This window comes from Festucalex cinctus, chromosome 17 (genome assembly GCF_051991245.1).
Source record: "Festucalex cinctus isolate MCC-2025b chromosome 17, RoL_Fcin_1.0, whole genome shotgun sequence".
NCBI lineage: Eukaryota > Metazoa > Chordata > Actinopteri > Syngnathiformes > Syngnathidae > Festucalex > Festucalex cinctus.
In genome coordinates this window covers 23553389-23580080 of record NC_135427.1, presented here as the reverse complement: position 1 = coordinate 23580080, position 26692 = coordinate 23553389, and the positions used below count along the sequence as shown (strand labels likewise).

Below are 26692 nucleotides of genomic sequence, written 5' to 3'. Positions count from 1 at the left end.
TGATCGTATCAACTCTGTCGGAGGAGTTCGTTAAAATAAGACCCCTTTGAAATGGCCAAAAAAATGGCAACACGTTCCAAAATAAATCAAAATGGCGGACTTCCTGTTAGATTTAGCATATGGTTCAAAAAGAGTATGTTGTACCTTGTTACATATACAAAGAGAGTTGCGTGAACTCTCCTTTTTGTAAACATGAAAAGTAGTTTCAGTTTTTGTTTTTCTAAAAAGCATTGTCGTTTTTTATTTTGTTAATGAAATTGTTTTTTGAATTTTAGTTTCATTTTTTTCATTAGTTTCAATTAACTCGAATAACCTTGGTGTGCGTGTGTGCATACGTGTCAGGTTGATCGAGTCGAGCCTGGGCAGCGTGGCGACCAAACTGAACTTCTTCCTCCACAATCTGGCGCAGATGAAGTTTGCGTGCGGCGAGGACGCGCCGTCGCTGTCGTTTGCGCCGCGCGTGCACTCGGCCAAGAGCGACGGCGCCATCCGGAGTCTCTACGTGTGCGCGCACGTGCGCGCCAGCGCCGGCGGGAAAGCTCACGTCAGTGGCGCACGCTCCTCCTCCTCCTTTTGGCCGGCGGACACACCCACCCGGTTGCCGCGGTGACACCCGTGCGCTGTCTTTCAGAGCTACGTGGTGAAGGTGGAGCGTGACGGCCAGCAGGAGCCGCAGTTGGTGCAGAGGACCTTTGAAGAGTTTCAGGAACTTCACAGCAAGCTCCGCCTCATCTTCCCCGCCTCCAAGCTGCCCAGGTACGCGTGCGCGCATGCACACACGCGCGCATTCGCTCACCTGCATCTTTTTGGCACTTGTCCAGCTTCCCCAGCCGCTTGGCAATAGGCCGTTCCCGCGGCGAGGCGGCGGCGGAGCGGCGCAAGGACGAGCTCAACGGTTACGTGTGGCACCTGGTCCACGCCGCCACAGACGTGGCGCAGGTCGGTTACACCACAACACGCACGTGCGCAAAAGTGAAAGAAGGATGTTGGCAACATTTTTGCCCGGAAATGCCACAGTTGCCGTCTTCACAAGAATAAAGACTTTTTTTTTTGTGTGTGTGTTTTTTTCTTTTTCTTTTTCTTTTTTTTTTATATAATTTGGAAGTTAGCACATTAAAGTCAAACTTGAGGGAACACCAGTCCAATATTGACAGCTAAATTAAAAGTGTGACTTTTTTATATTTATTTTTTTTATTTATTTATTTTTTTTATTTTTTTTATTTTTTTTACAAAAGATGTCCTCATTGTCCAGAAAAAAAGTTTTCCTCTCTTTCCATCCATGAAGCCAAAAATGCTTAAAGTTTGCGGTTGTCGTAGTGATAATGTCAGCTGGGTGGAAAGACAATGGGTGGAGTCACCTTTGGGAGGGGCGGAGCCACCGTTTGGTTTCGGCTGTTGTCTGAATGTCTGCATTCACACCACCAGGCAATGTGATGGAAAGCAATCAAATGCAGGACAAGATTTTTGCAACATTTGTAAAAAGAAATTGTAATGCCATGTAGTAATAATAATATATAATAATGTAAAATGAAACTTTGCAAAAATATTTTCTTGTTATGGAGTGCATGAAAATTAAGAAATGGCTTGAAAGTGCAAATGTAAACACGAGAGTGACTTTTGCTGCTGTTTCAGAAATTCCAGTTAGCATCAGGGACGTTAGCATATTAGCGTACTTGACCTCTCAACTCTGTTGGAACATTACGTTTCCATTACACACACACGCACACACACACAGCATTTCTCAGAAGTGCTCATGTCATATCAGCTTTACACACGCACACACCGAGTCAGGGCGGGTTCAGCTGTGCTGTATCAGGTCTTTCCACTTTCAGCATGCATCAACAAATATTTACTGATAGCAGAACATGATCGTGTGCGTGTGTGTGTGTGTGTGTGTGTGTGTGTGTGTGTGCGTGTGCGTGTGCGTGTGCGCACAGTGCGATCTGGTGTACACGTTCTTCCACCCTCTCCCGAGAGACGAGCGGCCGGTGCCAAGCAACAACAAAACAGGTGTGCACGTCCGCGATACTCAAACACGTGTTGACACATGCGCATGGACTTGCAGGGTTTAAAGTGCACCAGTGGACCAATAAACATTATTGATTTCATATGCAAGATTGCAGGAAGAAAAAGTCAGTCAATATGCAAGTCTCCTGCCAGTGTTCATTTTGACAAGAAATTTGAATTGTGTTTTAGTTATAGTCTTTTGATGAAAATTCATTCAAGTTTTAATCATAATTTAGTCATCTCATTGTATTTTAGTTGGAATCCAATTTTAGTCGAAAAAAAGAGCAATTTTAGTCGACTAAATTGTCAGTTTAGTTACTATTTTCCTTCAGCATACATTTCAACTTTTATACAGAAAATGATAACACACCTATTTGTAACTGTAGTTCATTTCTCCCACCGGCGTTTGATTCCTTCTGATTGGATTGTGTGAATTTTCCTCACTGTGTTGTTTTCATTTTCGTTTTAGTCATTGACAAAATTGTCAATTTTAGTTATCATTATTGTCTCAATGAATGGCTTCTATTTTAATTTTTGTTTTATTTTCCTCTGAAGCAAAAAAGGTATCAGCAGAGGCGCCGATACTGCATTAAAACAGTGGTATCGGTTAGGGATGTAACGATTACGGCAATATCGTGATATTGTGATATTAAAAGTGCCACAATATATCGTCGCCATTATGTCATGATATTAACTCATTTGCTCCCAATAACGTGTAAATACGTTTTGTTTTTTTTTTAAATGTTTTAAGTGTCCCAAAGACGAATTGTTACTTTTTTTTTTTTTTTTTTTTTTTTTTTTTAATGCTAGCGCAAACAGAAGGCCATGATGCAACCTCTCAACTGCAAAGAACGGTTGCAGAAATGGTAGTTAGGTAGGTACACAAACGGCCAGCAGGTGGCAGCAGAGCAAAGGAGATCAACCAGAGCCATGTAGAAAAAAAGCTCACTTACAATTTTAAATAGATTTGTGAAAACTGATGCGACTTAGCGCTCTTCTAATGCTAATTGCTGCAAAACAGAAACAGATAGAGTGATACTTTTTTCTGATGAAAGGAGAGACTTTTATCTTTCTTTTGATAGGTTCCATGCTTTCATAGCAATAGAACACAATATTCTGTGGGCCTTGCAAAATGAGTCAAAATTCAGTAAAACAGCTGGGAGCGAACGGGATTGCTTCTGTGAAAATGGCTGGGAGTGAATGAGTTAACAGCAGCTCAAATGTTAAAAAAAAAAAAAAAAGTCAGGTTGATTTCCATTCGTGCTGTTTTAGCCCCCCCCTGGTGGCCAGTTTATTAGTGCAGTTTAATTTTCACAAGGCATGTTTTGGCCTTTTCTATGTTTAAAATCCACACTCTTCATCAGATGAAGGGGAACGTACTATGCTTGTGAAGCGAATCAGTGTGTGGAGGAACCCAATATGCGCTTGCATTAGCAAATGCCTCAATATTAATTATTAGAGATTGCTGTTAGTACAAAAGCATAATATTGTGTGATTTTTTATTTTTTATTTTTTTACAAGATTGTGACCTTTTTATATCGCCAACCTCCCCACAATATTGTTTTAATTATCGTATTGTGGCCTTCATGTCGTGATAATATTGTAACGTGATATTTGGATATTGTTACATCCCTAGTATCGGTGAGTACTCACAAGTAACATGCCGATACGTTTACTTCCAACTAGTGTTGTTCCGATACCGTTTTTGGCTCCCGATACCGATACCCAGCTTTGCAGTATCGTCCGATACCGATACCATACCGATACTTGAGTTTTTTTTTCCTCAACATGAAAAAGCTGTCCTGCCATTGGTTCAGAGCATTCAAGGGCCAATAGGATATCTTAGATCGGCATGCAGTGAACATGTCACATATCAGTGAATGTCGTGCACGAGCAAGACACAAGATGCTGCATCCAAAATTCTATATTTGATTTGATTTGATTTGATTTATTTGTTCATTTTTCCTTTCGGACAGCCTTGTGACAATCAAACATTTCATCATACAATTTTGACATATAATAACCGAAAAGAAAAAGGGCTGGCAGGAAGAAGCATAAAGCTTATAAATTCCCGCCCCCATACTAAACTAGGACGCATAAAATCAAGTAGTAATAGTTAAGAATCAGCAGAGATGATAAAATTTCACTCAGTTCATCAAGTCCATTAAGTTAATTATCAGTTGATTACATTCGGAGACTTTTGATTCAGCCAAATGGATTATTGAAAGTTCAATCAGTTCATCTTCACCAGTGATTTGATCGCATGTAGTTCAATAGTTTGTTGATCACTTGTTGATTAGTACCATGTGGATTATCACAGTCCAGCAGCTTTAGATAACTGGGCATAGTGAAAACCATGTGTCCGACACCTCCTTCACTCAGATCCGTCTTCATCACGATTTTGGTTCATCGCGACTTTTTTCTCCAGTTCAAGCAACCTTGTGGCCATGTCTCTCCTCATTCCGTTCATAGCAAGGTTGAGTGCTGCAAGGTCGTTTTTCACCAGAGAAGTGTCATCACAGGCCTTAGTTCGGCCGGCTTGCACGCCAGTGATGGCTCTCAGGGTGGCCTCAGCCATTCCCTCTGCATTCTTCTGGCGATCAGACATTTTGTGTAGTGTACGAAACAACCAGTGGGATCCAATCCCCAGCAGCATCAGCATAACCACCAGCACAGCCAGCAGGTATACGTCCTCCACGTCCTCGAATCTCCAACAGCGTCAGACACAATGATCTCCACTTAGCCCAGGAATCTTCAGCATATCCAGACATGTGAGTTCCACTTGGACATGAACGCTCAGTAGGTCCAGGTCTCATCGTAAAAAAGATTTTGTCAAACGCACTTAGAGACCAGCTAATTAGATCCATACTGGTTTGTTGAAAGTTTTTGGAGCAGAGTGTCCTTTTCTCAGCACTCAGCACAGATGCTGTTTTCAAATGATTCAAGATTAAATGTCCTTGCACTTCAACAACATAGTCAGACGTGTTTACATTTCTGTGTTGCAGCTCCCTCCTTGTTTTTAACACAAGAGTTATTGCTCTCCCACATAAAATTTAACAAAAGACAGGTTAAACATTTTCTTCATTGTAACTAATTAATACCAATTCTTTATATTTTTTCTTAAATCCAGCTAGTGTCTGTGTTCCAGTTAGTCCCCAATCTAATGAATTCCATAATTTTACACCCGTACAGGAGATCGAAAATGACTTCAGTGTAGTTCTAACACATCTCTGAACAAACACAAGTTTCTCTCTCAAATCATATTTCGATTCCTTTGCCTGGAAGCATGTTTGCAAGTGTCAACTTCCGCTTACCCGCAGGACTTAAATCGGGAAATATGTCCTGATCGACTCTCCAATTAAAGGGTTAGAAATTCCCCTTTTTCCTCACCAGCTCTAAGGCGTCAGCGTGAGGAGACGGGAATTAGATAAGCCGATATATCAAAGTGGATTCACCTAGGTTTGTTCACTGTCTTCTTATCATGAGGCCAATCCGTTTTCATCCATCTATCAATCCTGAGTGAGTAACCACACACACAGAGCCCAGGACCAATAGTATGACCACCTCACTTACATTGGCAGCTCCACTTCTATGAGTTGTTTGCATTTGTTAATGACCTAGTCATTTAATAATCCTTGTAAGGATCATACGGATTTGTTACTTATCAAGCAGGAGTATTTGACTTATTAATACAGATGGAAGCATTGGTTAGAGGTTATTCAAATACACTTACCTTCTTCCAAAAGTCCGATGCTGTTGTCCTTCTTGGAGGAGGAAAAAAATAATAATGATGCGGACTTATAAAATGTCCAAAATAAAAATTAAAAAGAAACAAATAAAACTAGAGCTGCGAGCAGCTATAAAGGGCCCTCGCAGCCTGGGCCACGTTGGAGTCCTTGCACGTTGGGGTACTTGCACGTTAGGGTACTGGCACGTTGGGGTACTGGCACGTTGGGGTACTGGCATATTGGAAGCAAAATTTCTTTGAAAATGGCATAATAAACCTTTACATGTAGAATATTTTTTTGCCAGTGTGTGTCAAGCTCAACGGGTTTTGGTGATTGTTAAGACCTGCAAAAATCAGCGTCCTTTTTTATTTTTAGGCAATGAGTTGCCCTGATTGGTATTTTTTGTAAAAGTGTATATATACATCATCGCTCGTTGTACTCATTGCACAATGTTACTTTTATTGTCCAAAGGGGCAATCAAAAATGAATAAAACAAAATGGAAACGTACATACGTTTGGATCGGTGTGAAGCCAGTGAACAATTTGAGTGGTGGAAACTAAAAGAATATTCAGAAATGACTTAGTCATCACACTTAGAATGAGTTTAATTTTTTTTGTACAAAATACCGTATGTGGGTTTTTTTTTTTATATAAGCCTCAAGGGCTAGGTGGCGCTGTATTTATAACTGAATGTTGTCATCGAGATACCTTCAGGCCTTGATTATAAGCATACATGTCAAGTGTGGGATTTTTTTTGGAGCATGTACCGTGGAGTTATTAAGCATATCCTTCATTCACGATATTGCTTTTAATGTCCACAGAGGCTATCAAAAATAAATAAAAATATATATATGTTTGGATAAGTCTGATGCCAGTGAACATTTTGAGTGGTGGAAACTAAAAGAATATTCATAAATGACTTAGTTATCACACTTAGAATGAGTTTACATTTTTTGTACAAAATACCGTATGTGGGGTATTTTTTTTTTATGCCTCAAGGGCTAGGTGGCGCTGCATATATAACTGAATGTTGTCATAGAGATAGCTTCAGGCCTTGACGATAAACATACATGTCAAGTTTGGGATTTTTTGGAGCATGTACCGGGGAGTTATTAAGCATATCCTTTTTCAGTGCGAAACACAAATTTTGATGCCCCGCCTTCATCATATAGTATTTCGAAAGGTCAAGATTTTTCCCCCTGTCGTTGGCTCAGGTCTTGACATGGTCCAGGTCAAGTCTTAACTCAGTCAGATGAAACGTGTAGGAGAAGTGGGCAAAAGTCTGCGCCCTGTGAATGTGCAAAAATTGTCCAAAATGGGACATTCAAAAATTCATAGCTCACTTCCTGTTCATTTTAGCATATGGGTCCAAGAGACTTTTTTGTAGGTCTTGGGCTCCCTCATACACCTAAAAATATTCGTCGTTCTTGCTTAAACGTACAACCGGGGCTGCTTCGTTAAAAACTTCTAGGGGGCGCTATTGAGTCATTTTTGTAAAAATAGCACAATCAACAATAAAATATTGCTCATTTTACCAGGCCAGATGTGTGTGCCAAGTTTCATGAGTTTCTGTGCATGTTTAGACCCTCAAAACTGGCGTTGTTTTCTTGGCGAACAGCGCTTAGCCACACCCACAGCAATTCGCGAAAACTCACAAACTTCGTGTTGTGACATCATGAAGGCCGAAACCCTCATCTGAGCAAATATGAGGTAGGTCCAGTTAACGTGTTTGGAGAAAAACGTAGAAGAAAATTTGTAATAAAAAAAATTGCCACTAGGTGGCGCTATCAGTTAGATGAAATATAAGTCAGTAGATGTCTTTAGGGCTGGACTCTCATCAAATGTGTGAAATATTGAGAAGATAGGATCATCTCGGTCAAGTTAATGCAGCTTTTATTTTCACGAAAAATCTTCAGACTTTGCGTCACCGTAGCGGCCACGCCCTTTGGCGAAAAGTTACAATATTCGGTGTGGGGCATGATCAACATCTTAAGGATTTTCTGACCAACTTTCAACTGGATCCCTTCAACGAGCTAAGCGCAGTAGCTAAAAACGTAAAGTATGACATTTATTGTTACCACTAGGTGGTGCTATATGTATAACTGAATTTTATCATATAGATGTTTTCAGGCCGTGACTATTACGTTGCCTGAGAAGTTTGAGATTTTTTGGAGCTTGAACATGGGAGTTATTAAGCATTTGCTCTTTCTGGACAAATGAAATTTTAAAGGCAATATTTGATGCCCCGCCCCCGTCATATAGTATTTCAAAAAGGCAAGATGTTTTGCCCAGTTTTTCTCTCAGGTCTTGAGATGATAAATGCCAAGTTTGAAGTCAATTGGATGAAAAATGTTTGCAAAGTGGGAAAAAGCATGACCACAGTGAATGTGCCAAAATAGGCCAAAATTGGACATAAAAAAATTCATAGCTCACTTCCTGTACATTTAAGCTACATGGTCCCAATAGACTTTTTTGTGCGTCTCGGGGTGCTACACGTGCCTGCCAATTTTTGTTGCTCTAGCTCAAACGTGCCGGGCTTGGTTTTTATTTTTCTACGCTAGGGGGCGCTATCGAGTCGCATTGTTATGACGACTTAATAATATAAAATTTTTCGCCGGGCCTGAGGAGTGTGCAAAGTTCGGTGAGTTTTCGTGAATGTTTAGGTACCCAAAATCGCGATCATTTGCGGAGAATAAAGAAGAAGAATAATAATAATAATAATAATAATAATAATAATTTTTACAAAAACAATAGGGACCTCGCAGCGGTCGCTGCTCGGGCCCTAATAATTAATTCACAACTGGTTTTTCAATTATTTTATTTGGTCTTATAAAATGACCTTGGACTTATAAAACGTCCAAAAATAAAAATAAACTCAAAGACAAATAATAAGGTCTTATAAAACGACCTTGGACTTATAAAACGTCCAAACAAATAAAATAAAAGTTAAAACAAACCAAACAAACTAATTAAATCACAATTAGTTTTTCAATCATTTTATTTGGTCTTATAAAATGTCCAAAAAAAATAAAACCAAAACCAAATAAAATAAAGACAAAACAATAAAATGATTGATTCAAACATTGTCTTTTAAACAATTTTATTGACAATAATAAGACAACCAATATTAATCATAAAAATCACATTTAATGATAAAACCTTAAATCAATCAAAATAAAATAAAAACAGGAAATCAAGAATAATATAACCTTTTACAAAAGCTTTCTAAGATTGATCATTTCTCGGAAAAGCTTAAGACCTGATTCACAATAAGATGTTTTTGGCTAAAAATAATTTAAAGATATGAGAGTGTATTAAATGGCCCCCACCCTAACTCGCGATTAGTCATTCATATCTTCCTATTATACATCATTATTGATAAAAGTTTTGTACTTCACCCAATCATTGAAGAAAATTCCATTCACGGCTATAAGTCCTTCGTAAAAAAATCGTAAGTCCTCAAACAGCCATAAATCCATCTTCAGGAATGCACTCCATCCAGACCACATCGCAGGGAAAAAGGGCGTCGATCCCAGCTGGTGATGACTTTTTATCACCTTGGGTCATATCACTGATTTCTTCCGGTGAGTGTCCTTCCGCATCTCCTCATATCAATGCGCACTTGTTGAGACTCATTCTCAGTAATTTTCCATAGATGAGTCATAAGTCCTTCACAGCTGAGTCATGATCATATGTCAAAGGTCTTCAGCTCTATTCGACAATGATAAACGTTAAAATCAATAAAATCATATATATATTAATTAAGCAAGCATGAATAACATATATATACATGACATGTTAAATCCCAAATTCTCTCAGGGAACTTAACAGGTTAATTCTAATTTCTGTTTCACATCTTATATGTCATGTTGAGAGAAGAATACATACAGTTAATCTTTTCAATGCAGTTACAGCAATATTATCAGCGATAAAAGACAGTATCGCTTGTAAATAAAAGAAAAGAAGAAAAAAAGAAAAGACAGCAAAACTTCATAGTTGGGCTCAATGTGCTGTAAACATTGCTCCATAAATCAGGTTATCAATTGTCGAATATAGATTGTGTTGTGTGTATTATTACTTAATTCAGGATATCGTTTATTTACACTAATTTATATCTGGCCCTTATATGGAATGTCCGGGCAATGCTGAGTGGGCGGCCTAGTTGTACAGGTTTGGCGGCATCTGGTGGTTACTTTGAGGAACTACACCCAGAGGCCAAAGAATAATTATCAGTCCTATAGACACCAATTGGTCTCTAACTAAGAATTGAGTCGAGCCCATTAATTTGTTATCTCATTTTACATGATATGGCGTTTCATCTGACCCTACTCAATCTACTCAACTCAACACCCCCGCCTAGAGATCAATGGTGTCTAAACCGATCAACCTCGCGAGCCCGTCACCCAGCTCCAACCAGTCACCCCCATCCAACCCCCCCATGTCATCCGACAACGGAGACACCGGGGATTCAGAATGCAAGGTGTCTGACGGAGGGTCAGTAAGAGGAGACCATAGGCCTAGTTCCCTTATCATCAGGGAGGGAGATGACCCCGTTCCACCCCCATCCTCGCCTGGCACACCCTCCAGGTCATCAGTGGTCGATGAAACCGTGGGGGAGGGTGTTCTCGACAGTGGCATACCAACTGGAGCATCCCGTCGGGCGGCACTGGGTTCCCCAGGCTCGTCAACCCGGTCCAGGAAGGGCGAAGTGGGCGTTACAGGCTCGTAGGGCCACTCATCCTCAACCCGACTGGATCCGACCTGTCTCAACGGGGTGGCGGCTGCACAAAAGCCAGCCAAGGTGTTGAATGTCAAGCGCCGAGTACCGTCAGGCAGGCGCCATATCATACGCATTAAAGGGAAAGTTCTCCCAATGAGTTCACCCTCATTGTTAACATGATAACGTATTTCTTTCAAGCGACTTTGAACCAAACCTTCAAACTTACTTGAACCCGCGAGGTCAGCAAAGCCAGGCCACACCCAGGAACCACACTGGATATCAATAAAAAAATCACTGACGAAGTTTAGAAAAAGCCCGTCTGGGATGAGCCACATTTCTCTTCTCTCATCCTCCGCGGGCAACGGGTAACAACAATGACCATAATACACATCCCCCACCACCCAAGCGGATGTGAGGAGGTCACTCCCACAGAAGACACACTGCGGCTTATCTTGGTTATCCTGTTAAACACATAAACAAAATTCGACAATTCTTAGACCCGAGGGAAACCTAAAATATTGCGGCTCCCAATATATACATTCTGATCTTGATCTAAGTTTCCATCCGCATCTACTCCATCAATGCAGAACACCTCTACTACGGGAGAGCGAGAATATGGTCGCTCTTCCGAGTAGCGGAACCTCTTGGCGGGAGAGTAAAATAAAAAAAAATACATAGATAAAAACCCAATTTACTAAAACCAAGTGGCCGACCAGACATAACCAAAGGAGAATTAAAATTATTCCCCAAACTATTAATTTAGTTGCTCGCTATATCCGACACAACAATAAAAAAGCCATATTATAAAAATTATTCAATATTCCACTTTATTACTCACATTTTGCAGAGCGCCTGGTCTCCCAATGATGCCTTTCCCCGGAGCATTACAAGCCATGGTTAGTTGATGTTTACTGTTCCACCAAAAGGTTTCAATGAGAAGTGAGGAACTCAGGGCTAGGGCGTCTTATTTAGGATCTGGTCGATCCCACCCTTTTCTGATGCCCATCCTTACTTCTCAATAGTTTCCCATTAGTTGGCCCCCCCATTTTTTCTGCAGCTCGTTGGCCAATAACTGAATTTTAACCTTATTTGGTAAGGTTTTGTCTTTATAATTTTGGTGGGCAGATAATGCCAAGGTCCCTCTTTTGATAACTGCAACCGCTGACAGGACAATTCCTGACACTAGCAGGAACCATACTTCTCCTTATGATTATATTCATCACTGCGTCCACAATGCAGCCATCTTTCAACAAATTCGTGGCAGGTGCAAGATAGTGATGGCAAAATAAAACCCCGTAAAACAGTGAAGTCCTACTATAAAATGCTTCACACACACGTCGGGGCTTCAAGATGATTAATTTCCTTGACTACGCCATCATGTGGACAAAAAATATATAACATGCTTGGTGCATGCAATAAAATGGTGGGATATATATCATGCTTTAAAAACAAAAATATATTTTTTAAAAAGTGTTTTAACATAAATTATTCTATATTACTTTGTCTATGTTTACACTTATACAACAAACAAAAATATAAAATAGGATAAAATAAAATCCTTATTCATTTCTATTTAAAAACAATATGTTTTCCAAAGTTTTTGGACTCCGGCGGCTTGTTTGTTTTACAAAAATTTTCACCTGCTTAAAAAAAAAAAAATCTTTCACATGTTACTGATAACACAGGGATACATCGATATAAAATAACAAGTTTATATAAAATTTGGACACATATATTTCTGTGATTCCAAGACTAAAGGGGACTTTCAACTACAGACAAAAATATAAATTTTATGTGTTGTCTCCTTTTATTTCATTTTATCATTAAAATAATACCACAATTGCAGTGCATTACCTTCTAAGGTGAGATCTGCTCAAAATGCACCCAACCAAAAAAATCTCTTTCTTGCTAGTTCCATCACAAAAACTCGAATCAAATGCAAAAACAAAAAAATATATATCACAATAAGGGACCCAAAAAAAAATAGTGGGGAATCCATAGCAAACCTAGCTAATCATTCCCTGAGTCAATCACGTGATACACCTGCTTCATGGGGCTTCAAACGTCACCACGTACGTCATCAATACACTTACTGACACGCCGTTTATAAACCACTCATCCACCTTTAGGGATTCAACCCAAAAACCACATCACTAGTGCCAGGGCCATAGATCTTATTAAATCCCAACCAATCAAACCCTATAACTATATCCCCCTTACAAAGGGTCTTCCTAAATGCGTGACCTTCTAAGGTCTGCATAACAAAATCAGGGATCATTCTCAATCCTACCATTGGTCAATTTTATCAAAGTCACCTTTTGGGACATTATATAAATCATCCGGTGCAGGAATACGTTGAGCCCACATCCGTGCCCATACTACTTTTAACACATTTATTCCCAAAGTGTTATTAAAGATTAATTTCAATATCACTATACCTCTTTCCCATATCCATAAAAAAAAATCATTTAGCCATACTTCATGTTTCACTACTATTTCCTTTTGATCTAATACATTTCCTCAGGGACTCAGGATTCAACTTACATCACCCCTAAGCCTTATTTCAAAAATTATAATTCTCTTACCCTCATCTGTATAACAAAACATATGATAGGTCTCAAAACAATATTTCATCATATTCCAATCACAATGACTACTATTATACGACTGGGCCTTTTCTAACATTAACTTACATCCTGGTCATCGCGTTATTACTAATTTTTCTGTGATATTGACACAAGCTTTTCAAATTTTACAAACCCAAATAGCTTAAAAACATTCAGGTGGCCTACCTGATGATGGAGTAGGAGTACCTGGCAGGTAATCAGTGGTCCCGTTGGTCCCTGGCTCCTCGCACCGAAAGGTTATACAGTTCCAACATGGTTCCCATGCCGGGCGAAATTCGATACAAGTGTCATTCCGTGGGGCCGCGGGGTAGGTGAAGTCAGGGGCACCATAATCCGTCTTCACCCAATATCCACCTGTTGCATCTGGCAGTCCTGCACAATATTCACTGAGATACCATGCAGGTTCCTCCTTCCCGATCTGGACCCAGTTCTTTCTGATCATTCTTTGTTCTTGCTTCTCCAGGCATAACAAAGTAATATTGACTGTAAAGTCGCTTGTTGTGTTATCAACTCGTAGAATCACTGGATGTACACACTCGCTTTTTGATTTTGCAGGATATGTAGTACTTCTTCTCAAAACCTCCAGGTTTTCATTATAATCTGTGATGTTGAAGGTGCGAAGATAGGAATTTATTACTGCTATCTTCTCCCTTCTCCATCCCACCTCACAGGGTTTTTCCTCGCCAGCACCGCAGGCTCCCTTCTCCCTTCTCCATTCTTCACAAACATGCTTCACTTCCACTTTCCAGCACGTCTGGTTGATTACTTTAGTGGTGCCATGTCGTATTTCTACCAGGTCGAGGGGATTAATCGGGGCTGTGCCAGCGATGCTAGATTTTTGTCTCATCAAATAATATATCAAAAATATTACCATGACACAAAGTTGGATAGTCACCAAAACTCTTCCATACCTCCAATTTGGTCTCTGGCGGTCGACACGAATGTTGATGTACACTCTGTCAGCTTCAGGTTGAACTTCAGGTTGTTCATAAACTGTATCCGGTGGATCTTCATTCACTGGAGTCTCATAATAGTTCTCTGTCTTTCTGCGCTTCGGCTGGTGTGTAATTGTTCCTCCATTGTAGTAGACATGCGGCCCTTCTCCTACCTCTAAAGTCAGGGGGTGAGGCAAGTTCAGAGTCGTAGGTCGAGGTAGGTCATACATCGGGGTTCCGTATCCAGGCGGATTCCATCCTCGTTCTCCCTCCATCTTTTAGCTCCGTTTCATGCTTTCTCCTTTTGGTCTTGTCCTTTAAAAACTGTTGCGTTTTAACATCTCCTTAGCTCCTCCTCCCTTTCCAGGGGGTTGGCTTTCATTACACAATTATCTTATCTTTTTACAAAAAAATTATTTTCTTTTAAAATAGGCGAGTTTTTTAATTTATTGATAATTTTCCTAGCTTCTTTTTTTTTCTTTTGACTACTTATCTTCATCATGTCTGGCCCGCAATTCAGCCAATCTTTCTTGCATCTGATTTCGTAAAAACTCTTGATAATCAAACAACAGGGCCGTCGAGGGTCCTGGTGGCTTCTCCTGTTCAAAATTCACGGGGGTTTGGTTGGACCTCTGTATCTTGGCTTCTGCTTCCGCGATTCCTTTTTCCAATTTTCTAATCCTTTCTCTCATTTCTCCTCTCAGGGAGGCTTCTTCATGGAATTGTTGAATTAAAGACACCCAATATGGCCTAAATTGACCAAGATCTCGAAAGAGATTATATAAAATCGGTACTAATCCTTGTAGGATATTCTCTACTAGTTCTTTACTTGTTTCTAACCTGGTTATCCGGTTCTTCAGCTCAGCAATCTCGTCTTCCATCTCCTTCTTGTCGTTATTTCTCTGAAGATGTGGAAGGCTGTGGACCCTGGCGTCTGTTCCAAAGGCGTGACAAAGATATGTTGAGGTTCATGTGTTCTCTTACCTCGTCATCCTCACTGTCTTTGCTCAATTCAAACTTGAACTTTCTCTCTTCTGGCTCCTCCTTGTCAAGGGAGGCGCTCTCTCCCTTGGCTGGCCCTTCCTTCGATTCCGCCTTTGACCTCACGGCTGGAGTTCCCAATACTTTTCCCATCTCCAGTTATTCCTCCTCCTCCTGGCGGCCAGTTGTTATAGAGCCGTGCCTGAAATCTCGGGTCAGAACTGGTGGAGATGCAACATTATTTTCCAACGAAAGACAACTAATCAAACAAACCAGACAATTCAATTCTGATTTTAAATATTATGTTAAATTATAACCATTAACCATTCTCTAAAAATAAATTTAATAACACAATTTTTTCTTTTTAAAAATTACAATAACACAAACCAACTAACAATAAATTTTCCATTTATATTGATAAAAATCTCTGCAGCAACAAAACAAACTCCTAATAAAAACACCAACAAAAACCTAACATTTACTTTTTTATATCAAAACAAATAATTTTATCAAAATAACATCATCAACTTTATGCTAATATATTTTATGCTTTGTCTCAAGCTGCACATCCTCTCATTTATCTCCATCGGCCAATAGATCAACAAATCAAAACTTAACAACTTTATTGGGTTTCTGCTCTGGTTAGCTGCCACCCTTCAGCTTCCCCAGCTCTTATTTAATAAACCTTTCCCTATCCTCATCCTACAATGTTGACAATACAGTATGCTCTCTCCGTCCCACAAACATTCACAATACTATGCCTCCATAGTCTCTTACAGGTCTAAATCCCCCTGAGCATGCACTTTTATTCTAGGTAGACTCTTTATTCTACCATATCCACATATCTGTATTTCAAGTATTTTAGCCGTGCTTACCTCGCTCAAATCCGGCTTAAGCTCATCCAACCAGCCTTCGTCGGATATCTGTTCCATATTCCACTACAAATTACACAGGTCAAGATAGCTGCTTGCCAACTAAAACCTTCTACTCCATTAACAATATATCCTCTTACTACATTTATCCAAAAATTAAATGCCCTTCCAACCATTATTTCCGCACGATGACAGCTCCTTTCACCATAACGAGCTTGACAAAGGCCGGAGTGGCTGCTTCCATTTTTTAATTATTTGTCTTACTCCTTAACTTCAGGCTGAATTAACTGGCATTGGTTTCAGCTGCTCTACCCCTTGGAGTCCCTTCTTTCTTTTTTAATTGCACTATATTTCTATCTAGAACTTCATCACTGATGTCAAATTGGTCATACTTCGCTTTTAATCCCAAATGTCCTGACATCAAATTTACAAGCACAATAAAATACTTCTCACCTTTAGTGTCGTTCACCCCCCATGGGGCCTGCTACGTCCATGCAAACTAATGCCCATGGAACATTGCTTTTAATCATCAACCCGTCCACTCGTTGTCCTAAGCATCCTGCCTTGTACACAACTCGCAATTTCGTATAACTGAACGGATTTTCTTTTCTGGGACCCAAAGTTCCAGTTTCTCCAGCTCCCTCTTTGTGGGCAAGGCACTTACATGGCTAGCACTTCACGTAGGCCTTAATAACCTCCCACACAAACTCATCTGGGACCACTTTTCCTCCTTTGGGAGTATTGTCCCATTTCTCTGCTCCTACAATTTTTATAGCCTGTTTTACTTTCTTATTGTAGGAGTGGAGCTATCAATTTCCGAAGCCTTCCCGTGGCCTTTTTGGGATCAGGGACGTACTTTAGCTCTTGGCTACTCAGCTCCGTACCCGTGTACGTTGCCTCTACTTCTATCGGGACTACCGCCTTCGGGTTTCCTACCTTTACTCGTAGGCGGATGTCCTCTCTCGAACGGTGGGGTGTGTTATTCTTTTAGGTCGGTTGCTCCTTCCCGCTTCTCTTTTCCGGGAGGTGGATTTCTTCTTGTGTCAATGGACACTCCTGTTATGGAACCGAAAAAGGCTGCTTCCACTAGAACATTAGTCTAGTGGAAACACCTACCTTCTCTCCTTGGCTCTCGACGACTTCCTTCTAGTGCCAATGGACACTCCTATCGGGAACCGAAAAAGGCTGCCTCCACTAGAACATTAGTCTAGTGGAAACACCTACCTTCTCTCCTTGGTTCTCGACGACTTTCTTCTTGTGCCAATGGACACTCCTGTCGGAAACCGAAACTTAAAATTTTTTAAAAAACACAAGGAGAAAAGGCAGAGGGTGGGGGATCAGGGATAGGTTTGTAGCGGCAGCCTCTGTCAATGCATCCGCTATCCAAGAAAAGGGACTATAAATTGCTCCCGGCACCCCACAATAACCAAGCAAAGAATATGGTAGTTTTGCTAAGAATGGATATCTGAGATGACAAACAAATAAAATGGCCAACCGTGCCCAATATGGAAAGCCTAAATGCCGCAAACCATAGTTTAACATCACAATGTTTGAAGAGACTGCCTCTCTCCGAGTAGCCTCTCAACATTAACTCTGTTCAAGCCCTCCTTCTCTTTGTGGACAGGCCTGAACCACCCCTTAACTCAGCCCTCCCCTCAGGAAAGCGCGACGCAGCACGCTCTGCCAAGTACACTATCAGCACTATCAGTACCTTCACAGCTGACCAGAGCAGCAGGTTGCTGTTAAAACCCATTCACTTTGAATGGCTTTCCTCACACTCAACCTCTCTTAGAGTGCAAGTCTCCTGGGGAAGCCAGTCACCGTTCCTTTAACACCAAATAGTACAATCAACTTCAACTCAAAAATCACACTAGATTTCCACAATTAAAGAAGTTCTTTTCCATGAAACACTATTCATCAAAGAGACTATTTTGTGTTAGCTCAGGGTCGTATGACATGACAATTTATCAGCGAGTTCGCTATCAGCTCTAAGCACTGTGCCCTCCGCTCAGAGCAGAGCCGTGCTCACTCGGGTTCCTGTTTGGGCCTCGATCGATCCCGATTTTGACAAAAATGAGTCAATCGAAGCCCCACGTTGTGGGCGCCACATGTCAACTTCCGCTTACCCGCAGGACTTAAATCGGGAAATATGTCCTGATCGACTCTCCAATTAAAGGGTTAGAAATTCCCCTTTTTCCTCACCAGCTCTAAGGCGTCAGCGTGAGGAGACGGGAATTAGATAAGCCGATATATCAAAGTGGATTCACCTAGGTTTGTTCACTGTCTTCTTATCATGAGGCCAATCCGTTTTCATCCATCTATCAATCCTGAGTGAGTAACCACACACACAGAGCCCAGGACCAATAGTATGACCACCTCACTTACATTGGCAGCTCCACTTCTATGAGTTGTTTGCATTTGTTAATGACCTAGTCATTTAATAATCCTTGTAAGGATCATACGGATTTGTTACTTATCAAGCAGGAGTATTTGACTTATTAATACAGATGGAAGCATTGGTTAGAGGTTATTCAAATACACTTACCTTCTTCCAAAAGTCCGATGCTGTTGTCCTTCTTGGAGGAGGAAAATAATAATAATGATGCGGACTTATCAAATGTCCAAAATAAAAATTAAAAAGAAACAAATAAAACTAGAGCTGCGAGCAGCTATAAAGGGCCCTCGCAACCCGGGCCACGTTGGGGTATTTGCACGTCGGGGTCCTGGCATGTTGGGGTACTGTCAAATAGGAAACCATCTAAATTGTAAACGTTTTTGCCATGCTTTGTGTTTGTAAAGTTTCATGGAAAGGCCAAAAATGATGCACAATTAACAAAATAAAATCAAAATGGATTGTCACATGGCAATATAGAATACTTTTTGAATATATTAGGCATGCCTGCCAATATTGACACATCTAGCTGAATCATATAATCGGAAAGACTTCACAAAAATGTCTAGAGGGCGCTATTGAGCAATTTATTACAAATTGCACAACAAATCTCTAAATAAAATATTCATGTTCCAGACAGGTCTGGTGTGTGTGCAAAGTTTTGTGAGTTTTCGCCCATATTTAGACATAAAAAGCATTTTTCTTCACAAACAATGCATGGCTACAGCAAAGGCATGTGACAAAATAAAAAAATTCAATAACTTTTCATCTTAAATATCTTAAGATGAAACACGCCAAAGAATGAAGACGATCTGATAAGTTCTGTTGAAAATATGACCCCTATAAAAGGCCCCAAAAAATGGCAGACTTCCTGTTTGATTCAGCATATGGCTTTAGAAACCTTTTTGTAAGTCTTAGGCTGATAGGTATCCCAATTTTTACAAATCTAGCTGAATCATAAAATACAAAACATTTGCAAAAGCTTCATAAAAATGTCTAGAGGGTGCTATTGAACCATTTATTGCAAATTGAATAAGAAATCTCTAAAATATTCATGCTTATGACAAGCCTGATGTGTGTGTAAAGTTTCATGAGTTTTTGCACATTTAGACCAAAAAAAAGCAGCATTTTACTTGGCAAACAATGCATCGCCATGACAACGGCGTGCGACAAAATAAATAACTTTCGATAACTTTTCATCTTCAACATCTTAAGATGAATCACACCAAGTTTGGAGATGATCGGATAAACTCTGTAGGAGGAGTTCGTTAAAATAAGACCCCTATGAAATGGCCCAAAAAATGGCAAAACGTTCCAAAGTAAATCAAAATGGCGGACTTCCTGTTCGGTTTAGCATATGGTTCAAAAAGAGTTTTTTGTACCTTGAGGGCTGTTACATATGTCTTCAAATTTTGGTAACTCTAGGTGAAATGTACAGCCGGGAATGCTTCATTAAGTAAGAATTTTGAAACACAAAATTTGATGCCTCGCCTCTGGCGGACTTCCTGTTAGGTTTAGCATATGGCACCAACAGGCTTTTTTGTAGATCATTGTCTGTTACATATGTGTACCAATTTTCGTAGCTCTCGATTAAACGTACAACCGGGAATGCTTCGTTAAAGAGGAGTTTTTTAGCTCAAAATGTGATGCCCGGCCCCTGGGGGACTTCCTGTTGGGTTTAGCACATAGCACCAAGAGACTTTTTTGTACATTGTGGGCTGTTACATATGTCTACAAATTTTCGTAGCTCTAGCTGCTTCGTACAACTGGGAATTCTTCATTAAGAAGAATTTTTTTTCTTAGGCGAACAAGTGCATGCCACGGCAACAGCGTGCGACGAAATAAAAAGCTTTCAATAACTTTTCATCTTCAACATCTTAAGATGAATCACACCAAGTTTGAAGATGATGGGATAAACTCTGTAGGAGGAGTTCGTTAAAATAAGACCCCTATGAAATGGCCAAAAATATGGCAACACGTTCCAAAGTAAATCAAAATGGTGGACTTTCTGTTAGGTTTAGCACATGGTTCAAAAAAAGTTTTTTGTACCTTGAGGGCTGTTACATATGTCTTCAAATTTTGGTAACGCTAGGTGAAACGTACAGCCGGGAATGCTTCTTTAATTAAGAATTTTGAAACGCAAAATTAGATGCCCCGCCTCTGGCGGACTTCCTTTTTTTTTTTTTTTTTCTTTTTTTTCTTTCAAGAGCTCAGAATTGTTCATTCGGTAGTCTTACCGATTCAACGTCTTGTCATCATTGCTCTTTTTTTTTTTTTTTTTTTTTTTTTTTTTTTTTTGTGTGTATGTGTGCGTGCGTTTGCGTGTGTGCGTTTGCGTGCGTGCGCGTGCGTGCGTGTGCGTGCGTGCAAATACGTATAAATTTATACTCATTCATTCACCTAAAACCTTATAAATATCCCATTACCCTTCGCCTTAACCAGGTACTTCAGAATCTTGCCAGAGTCGTGAGATTTAAATGGTCAGGAGACCAGAGAAAAGGTCAGAAAAAAAAGAAATAAAGAGAAAAGAAAGGTAAATCAAAGTGAAATCCAGCACCGACCAAACACTTCCTGCCTTCCCCATGATTACAAAATCAAAGTCTTACGCCAACCCCGGAAGCCTCTAAATTCCAGCAAATTTAGCGAGATCTCAAGAGCCCAGAGGAAAAACTAAAGAGAGGAAGGAGGGAAGGATCGATAAGGCAGAGTGAGATCCATAGAAGCCAGTACATCCAATCCATCAAAGTGAAGTCCAGCACCAACAAGACCCCTCCTGCGTGGTTACAAAACCAGAGTCTTATGCCAACCCCAGAAACCTCATACTTCTAATAAATTAAGATCTCAAGTGACCAGAGGAAAAACTAAAGAGAGGAAGGAGGGAAGGATAGATAAAGCAAAGTGAGAACCACAGACACCAGCACCAACTGATTCAAGGGGCTGTGGGAGGGAGAGGGTACTTCTGTTGAGTTTCAGTAGATGCTGGTGCGACGGATCTGGCATGCATAAGGACCACCACCAAAGAAAGAAGCCGTCAACCGCGGTCCAGCAAAGCGAGCACTCCCCCCCCCGGAATCCCCAGGCCCGACCCAGACACCCGGAACACCCCCGCCCCAGCCCCGGCCCACACCCCCGAGCCCAAGGCCGCAGAACGAGGCCCAGCGGGCCCCCACAGCGCCCCACCGGTCCCCAGCCCCCATCCCCCCACGACCCCCCCGCACCCCACCCAAACCCGCCATCCACCACGACCCAGGCCCCACCACCCCCGACCCCCAAACCCCCGAACACACCCCGACCCCCAGCACCCAAATACCTCCACCCCCCCCCAAACAAGCCGCCCCCCCCCGACGGCCGCCACCCCCCCCGCGAACCCGGCCCCCCGCGAGAACCCCCCACCCCCCTCCGGAAACCGGCACCGGGCAGCAGCGCAGAGAGGGAAGATGTGCCCACCCCACCTCCAGCCGCGCGAGATTTGCACAGCGGCGGGAGGGGGGAAGCAGAGGAGGAAGCACCAGGGGAGAAGGCGGAACAACAGAACACCGAGCCCGGTGGGGAGAGGCCCCGGTCGTCACGCCAGAGTACTAGTGACACCTAACCCTGTTACTGAGTCCGCCAGCTCGCCGACTGGCGAGCTCTACCCTTACACCGTGAATGTGGCCACACCCAGTGTATATACAAGTGTGTGCGTGTGGTGCATTAAGATTGGGAGCAGGTGAGTCGGAGCAGAGGGAAAAAATTTCCCCTACTCCGACACACCCGTATCCCCCCCAAAAAAATGAATATGTATATGTGTGGTGCATTAAAAAAGGGAATGGAGGGACAAAGTGGTGGGGCAGGGACACAAATGGGGGGGACCACAGCGCTGCCAGGCACTGCAGTCCATCCCCTCTGATGGCTCTCCGCCCCAACTCACCCCTCCCCTTGGACGTGAGGTGCATTAAAATTGGAAGGGAGTTGAAGGGTGAAGACGGTGTTTCCACCCTTCCCCACCCCACCAAGAAATGTGTTGTGTGCCCTATGTGTATATTTACAAAGTGTATAGTGCAATCTAGTGAAGTGAGTAAGAGGAGCGACCAGCGGGGCCTCACCCAACCCGGCGGGTGTAGGTGGCACGCCCGCCCCCCAGCACCCCCACCCCCACCCGCCCCCCACCTCATCCACCCGGCACCACAATGGGCGGACAGCCAGCGCAGCAGGGCTACCGGACAGCCCACCGGCCACCGGAGCCCGCCCGGGGCGCCAGGAGTTATACCGGAGTGGGGCAGGCCCCAAACCCTCGCCCGGCCCCCGGAGCCCGACGCCCGGGCCGGGGAGGGAGCCCCAGGCCCAGGGAGAGGGAGGGGGAGGGGCCGCAGGGCAGACAGGGAGGGGGGGGGGAAGCGGGGAGAAGACGACAAGAAGGCGAAAGGGCGGCTGCAGGGCAGGAGGCGGGGGGGGCCCGACCACAGGGGACGGCGTCAAGAAAATTGACTAATTAGCATGCAGTAACACCAAGTGTTGATGCTTAGTGCCCACTAGAAATAGATCTTAAGGAGTTATTGAGTATAGTGTCGTATAGTGTGGTATGCTCGAGCCCACTAGCAGCAACTAGGTTCCTGACTATATAAAAATAAAAACAATCAGATACAAAATACCAAATACAGAAGCAGCGAAAACAGAAGTTGTAACGATGTGGTGGCTCTCGTTAACAGGCAGAATCTTGGCAGGATTAAGTTGCCAAATTGAGATTAAAATATTCTATGTACATAGACCATATTTGTTTAAATCTTGATACTTGATTTTTATTTAAGGCAGAGATTTTTTCCATTGAGATATAATTTATTAGTAAGTTTAACCAGTGGTCGATATTTAGAGATTGTTTATTTTTCCAATTGACAAGGATTATTTTTTTTAGCAATAGTAAGGGCTAAAAATATAGATTGAGATTGTTTACATGGTAGCTCAGTTATTGTTAAGTCACCTAGTAAACACAATCTTGGAGATAAAGGAAGCCTACAGTTTAATATATCAGCGAGCTTTTCCAAGATTTTAGTCCAGAAATGCAGCACTGGAGTACATGACCATAAAGCATGAAGATAAGTATCGGCAGTGTTTTGTGAGCACTGGAGACAAATGTCGGAGTCAGAGAGTCCCATTTTTTTCATCATATATTGTGTAATATATGTTCTATGAAGTATCTTATATTGGATAAGTTGCAAATTTGTCTGTTTGGTCATTTTAAATACATTTTCACAGATTTGGGTCCAAAAGTCTGGTTCCGGAACTATAGACAAGTCTTTTTCCCATTTTAAAGTCGGTAAATACGTTTTATTTGTGTATAAAAATAACTTATATATTTTTGATATTTTCTTTATTGTTGTTGGAGAAAGCTTTATAATATCTTTACCTAAGACAGGCAGTTGGAGCGTATCCTGTAGTGTTGGGATTTGTTTCTTAACCATATTTTTAACTTGCAGATAATGTAAGAAATTTCCCTTTTTTATTTCATATTTCTGGACCAAGTTTGTATACGATATAAACTTATTATCTGAGAAAAGATGATGAAGGTGTGTAATTCCTTTCTGCTCCCATAGGCTTAAATGGAACGACTGATTATTAAGTTGAAAGTCGGGGTTATGCCAAATGGGAGAGAGCCCACAGGGCGCCAATTGGGAGTTTGTAATTTCTAATGCCTTCCACCAGGCAGTCAGGGTGGCGGCTATCATTGGGTTTTTAAAACAATTATGTCGTCTTATTGATTTTGTAATAAAGAGTAAATCTGACAGTCTAAGATTATTACAATCCTTCTGCTCCAATTCCAACCAACAGTTAGTATCTCTGTTGGGTTGTGTCCATAGCACAAGATATTGTAGTTGATTAGCTAAATAATAGTACATAAAGTTTGGTGCCTCTAAACCTCCTTTAGATTTACTTTCCTGAAGAGTAGATAGACTAATTTTGGCTTTTTTTTTTATTCCAATAGAATTTTATGATCGCAGAGTCCAGCGATTGGAACCAGTTAGACGTAGGTTTAAATGGAATCATTGAAAATAAATAATTAATCTTTGGTAAAACTTTCATTTTTATAGTAGCTATCCGTCCTATTAAAGAGATCGGAAGATTATTCCAGCGCTCCAGGTCACTACGGATACTATCCAATAATGGTGAAAAATTTAAAGAAGTTAATTCAGTTAACTTAGGTGAAATTTTAACACCTAAGTATTTTAAATTACCTGTAGGAAAGGAGTAGTGTGGATCCTGACTTGTAGGATTCCATGAATTTTCTGTAATAGGTAATAATGTTGATTTTGTCCAGTTAATAGAGTAATCTGATAAGTGAGAGAATTTAGTTATTAATTTAAATGCTTCCCCTAGCGAGATAGCAGGTTCTTCTAAATAGAGTAATATATCATCGGCATATAGATTAATTTTATGTTCTATTGTCCCGGAGTGGATTCCTTGGATCCGTCTATCCTGACGTATAGCTAATGCAAGCGGCTCAATAAATATAGCAAATAATAAAGGAGAAATTGGGCACCCTTGTCTTGTTCCCCTTTGTAAAGTAAAACTCTGTGATGTAATCCCTCTGGCGGACTTCCTGTTGGGTTTAGCATATGGCACCAAAGACTTTTTTGTAGATCATAGTCTGTTACATATGTGTACCAATTTTCGTAGCTCTAGGTTAAACGTACAACCGGCAATACTATGTTAAGTAAGAATTTTGAAACTCTAAATTTGATGCCCCGCCGCCGTCATATAGTATGTCAAAAACTTTAGATTTTTTACCATGGTGTTGTCCCAGGTGTTGAGATGGTACATCCCAAGTTTGAACTCAATTGGGTTAACCGTGTAGGAGAAGTGGGCAAAAGTATGACCCCTGTAAATGTGCAAAAATGGGCCAAAATTGGACATTCAAATGATCATACCTCACTTCCTGTCTATTTTAAGGTACAACTATCAAAGAGGTTTTTGTTCATCTGGATGTGCTACAGGTGCCACACAATTTTCGTAGCCGTAGGACAATCGTAGCGGGACAGGGATCCGTTAAACCTATGTAGGTGGCGCTACAGAGCCATTTTTCTGTTATCATGTATGGCGACTTTAAAATATCAAATTTTTCGCCAGGCCTGATGTGCGTGTAAAGTTTGGTGAGTTTTCGTTCACGTTTAGTGTCTCAAAAATGCGATTGTTTACGTAGAAGAAAAAGAATAATAATAATAAGAATTCCTACAAAAACAATAGGGCCTCGCAGCGGCACCGCCGCCGCCGCTGCTCGGGCCCTAATAATTAATTCACAACTGGTTTTTCAATTATTTTATTTGGTCTTATAAAATGACCTTGGACTTATAAAACGTCCAAAAATAAAAATAAACTCAAAGACAAATAATAAGGTCTTATAAAACGACCTTGGACTTATAAAACGTCCAAACAAATAAAATAGAAGTTAAAACAAACCAAACAAACTAATTAAATCACAATTAGTTTTTCAATCATTTTATTTGGTCTTATAAAATGACCTTGGACTTATAAAACGTCCAAAAAAAATAAAACCAAAACCAAATAAAATAAAGACAAAACAATAAAATGATTGATTCAAACATTGTCTTTTAAACAATTTTATTGACAATAATAAGACAACCAATATTAATCATAAAAATCACATTTAATGATAAAACCTTAAATAAAATAAAATAAAAACAGGAAATCAAGAATAATATAACCTTTTACAAAAGCTTTCTAAGATTGATCATTTCTCGGAAAAGCTTAAGACCTGATTCACAATAAGATGTTTTTGGCTAAAAATAATTTAAAGATATGAGAGTGTATTAAATGGCCCCCACCCTAACTCGCGATTAGTCATTCATATCTTCCTATTATACATCATTATTGATAAAAGTTTTGTACTTCACCCAATCATTGAAGAAAATTCCATTCACGGCTATAAGTCCTTCGTAAAAAAATCGTAAGTCCTCAAACAGCCATAAATCCATCTTCAGGAATACACTCCATCCAGACCACATCGCAGGGAAAAAGGGCGTCGATCCCAGCTGGTGATGACTTTTTATCACCTTGGGTCATATCACTGATTTCTTCCGGTGAGTGTCCTTCCGCATCTCCTCATATCAATGCGCACTTGTTGAGACTCATTCTCAGTAATTTTCCATAGATGAGTCAAAAGTCCTTCACAGCTGAGTCATGATCATATGTCAAAGGTCTTCAGCTCTATTCGACAATGATAAACGTTAAAATCAATAAAATCATATATATATTAATTAAGCAAGCATGAATAACATATATATACATGACATGTTAAATCCCAAATTCTCTCAGGGAACTTAACAGGTTAATTCTAATTTCTGTTTCACATCTTATATGTCATGTTGAGAGAACAATACATACAGTTAATCTTTTCAATGCAGTTACAGCAATATTATCAGCGATAAAAGACAGTAT

The 26692-nt window shown here is 40.8% G+C and overlaps 1 protein-coding gene across 8 annotated transcripts in view; it reads left to right on the top strand.

Moving 5' to 3' along the window:
- Window positions 1-26692, top strand: part of pik3c2b (phosphatidylinositol-4-phosphate 3-kinase, catalytic subunit type 2 beta) — a 382245-nt gene that overhangs the window by 333052 nt on the left and 22501 nt on the right. For 5 of the 8 annotated variants that reach the window (XM_077501846.1, XM_077501845.1, XM_077501849.1 and 2 more), the window contains 4 exons: window positions 343-544; window positions 632-756; window positions 822-939; window positions 1938-2010. In XM_077501846.1, the coding sequence (XP_077357972.1) occupies window positions 343-544; window positions 632-756; window positions 822-939; window positions 1938-2010 (518 nt within the window). The remainder of the gene's footprint in view (window positions 1-342; window positions 545-631; window positions 757-821; window positions 940-1937; window positions 2011-26692) is intronic. The other 3 variants (XM_077501844.1, XM_077501843.1, XM_077501848.1) reach the window with 1 other exon arrangement.